Genomic DNA, 1,859 nt, shown 5'->3' on the forward strand with positions numbered 1-1,859 from the left:
ATTTTTAATTAAATTTTATATGTATATTTATTATTGAATTTTTATTTTAATAATGACATTTATTAAAAATTTGATTTAATTTTATCATGCTTCTAATGTATAATAATATACATAGTTACATACAATTAATAAAATATATACATATTATATTTTATATATTATGTGTGTTACAATTAATATTATACATTGAAAGTGAAATAAAATGAAGTTTTGGACAAATGTCATTACTAGAATAAAAATTCAGTAATAAATAATGACGTTACATCATTAATTCATAAAAAGTTGACTTATAATATTGACTCATAGTCAACTTATTGTCGACTAAAAGTCGACGTACTCGCCATAACCTAATCGATATCGATATTATAATATTAACTAAAAGTCAACTTATTGTCGGCTAAAAGTCAACATAGTCAACATAACCTAATTAGCAATGTCGGCTTATAGTTGCCATTAAGTTGACTAAAAGTCAACTGACATGGCTGACTTACAGCCGACTATAGTCGAGACATTTGTCGACTGTTAGTCGGCTATAAGTTGACATTTAGTCTGACTTTGAAGTCGACTTTAGACTCCTTCTGCCGACTGACAGTCGACTTCGTGCTGTGTGGGCTATTTGACAGTGGAGTTGAATTTGACATATATCCATTTATTTCCGTCGATACATTTGACGCGCTAATCGATAGTCTAGCTAGTTGCTTATTCATAGGTATAATCTATATATCGTTGTTTACTGATAAAGCGGCCGTTGAGGTAGAGGAAGAGAGGATCCTCTCTGGTAGAGGTATCCTTCTCCGACATGGCTCTGATTCATGGAGCGTCCAACTCGCGACCAATCAGGAAGCACGCGCATGCGCAGTGGATGAAAAACACCAGAGGCACAGACATCCAGGGCCACGAGGAAAACCGACGACCCAACACACAAAAATACCTCAATCCTCTACCGATTTGATGCAAGAATTCAAACCAATTAATGAAAAAGCAAGCATATAAAGCTTTGATTGCCTGGAGCTGGAAAAAGAGGCCTCGTGGGGCATAAAGCGGCAGAAAGCAAACCCCAATAACGGAGCGCACAAGAATACGTCGAAAGCAATACTCACGAGGGGAGAGAGAGAGAGAGAGAGAGAGAGAGAGAGAGAGAGAGAGAGAGAGAGAAATGCTTGGCACCAATTTGAAATTACATTTCGTGTTCTGCGATTATTTACTTACCCGCTTCGCCACCTCTTCGTTGTCGCAGCGCACCTTCGGCCGTCTCAGCAATTCGGCCAACCCGTCGAGATTGACCGCGGCCGACGAGTCGAATCTGGATATCAACTCTATGTAATGCAGAATGACGTTGTTGCTTTGAACCTTTTGCATCGGCTGGCAACGCAGGAGATCCGCCAAGCTGACCTGGGTCACCACCGCTTTCGTGCCGCCCGAGATGACGCGTACCCTCTCGTTGGACACCAGCACTTTAAGGTTCTCCGAGCCGCTGCACAGACACTCGTAGGCGACGAAGAGCTCGGAGTAGTCGCGATTGTTAATGCTGTACAGGAACTCTTGGCCCTCAGCCTGCTGACGATTGTACGGCGGTAGCAATCCGGTAGAACCGCTGACGACACGCGGCGGCCGGTCACGCTTTGGTATTGCGCGATGAGCGCTGTTTATGAGAAAAATTTATTTAGACGTGAAGAAATATTCGACAGAGGGACACAATTATGATTATAACATGATATAATCATATCTACCTTCTACTTGTCTCTCGTACAGCACTAGCTGTCTCCGTTGCCAGATCCAAGACACCAACGACGGGTTTCGTTATTGTGCCTACTACGCCTCTTCCAAAACCCGCGAAGAAGCCCTGAGATTTTACATCG

At 41.8% G+C, this 1,859-nt stretch overlaps 2 protein-coding genes across 2 annotated transcripts in view; one reads left to right on the forward strand and one right to left on the reverse strand.

Annotated features, from left to right (window-relative positions):
- The window catches only part of LOC105447814, a 53,025-nt gene extending 52,032 nt beyond the window's left edge, over positions 1–993 (forward strand). The window contains exon 5 of the mRNA XM_011686020.1: positions 494–993. Coding sequence (XP_011684322.1) covers positions 494–993 — 500 coding nt within the window. The remainder of the gene's footprint in view (positions 1–493) is intronic.
- A 204-nt stretch (positions 994–1,197) lies between these two features.
- Positions 1,198–1,859, reverse strand: part of LOC105447815 (vacuolar protein sorting-associated protein 13D-like) — an 864-nt gene continuing 202 nt past the window's right edge. The window contains exons 2-3 of the mRNA XM_011686021.1: positions 1,731–1,843; positions 1,198–1,642 (exon numbers count right to left, since the gene is read on the reverse strand). Of these exons, the coding sequence (XP_011684323.1) occupies positions 1,198–1,642; positions 1,731–1,843 (558 nt within the window). The remainder of the gene's footprint in view (positions 1,643–1,730; positions 1,844–1,859) is intronic.

Source organism: Wasmannia auropunctata, unplaced genomic scaffold (genome assembly GCF_000956235.1).
Source record: "Wasmannia auropunctata unplaced genomic scaffold, wasmannia.A_1.0 LD336092.1, whole genome shotgun sequence".
NCBI classification, from domain to species: Eukaryota; Metazoa; Arthropoda; class Insecta; order Hymenoptera; family Formicidae; genus Wasmannia; species Wasmannia auropunctata.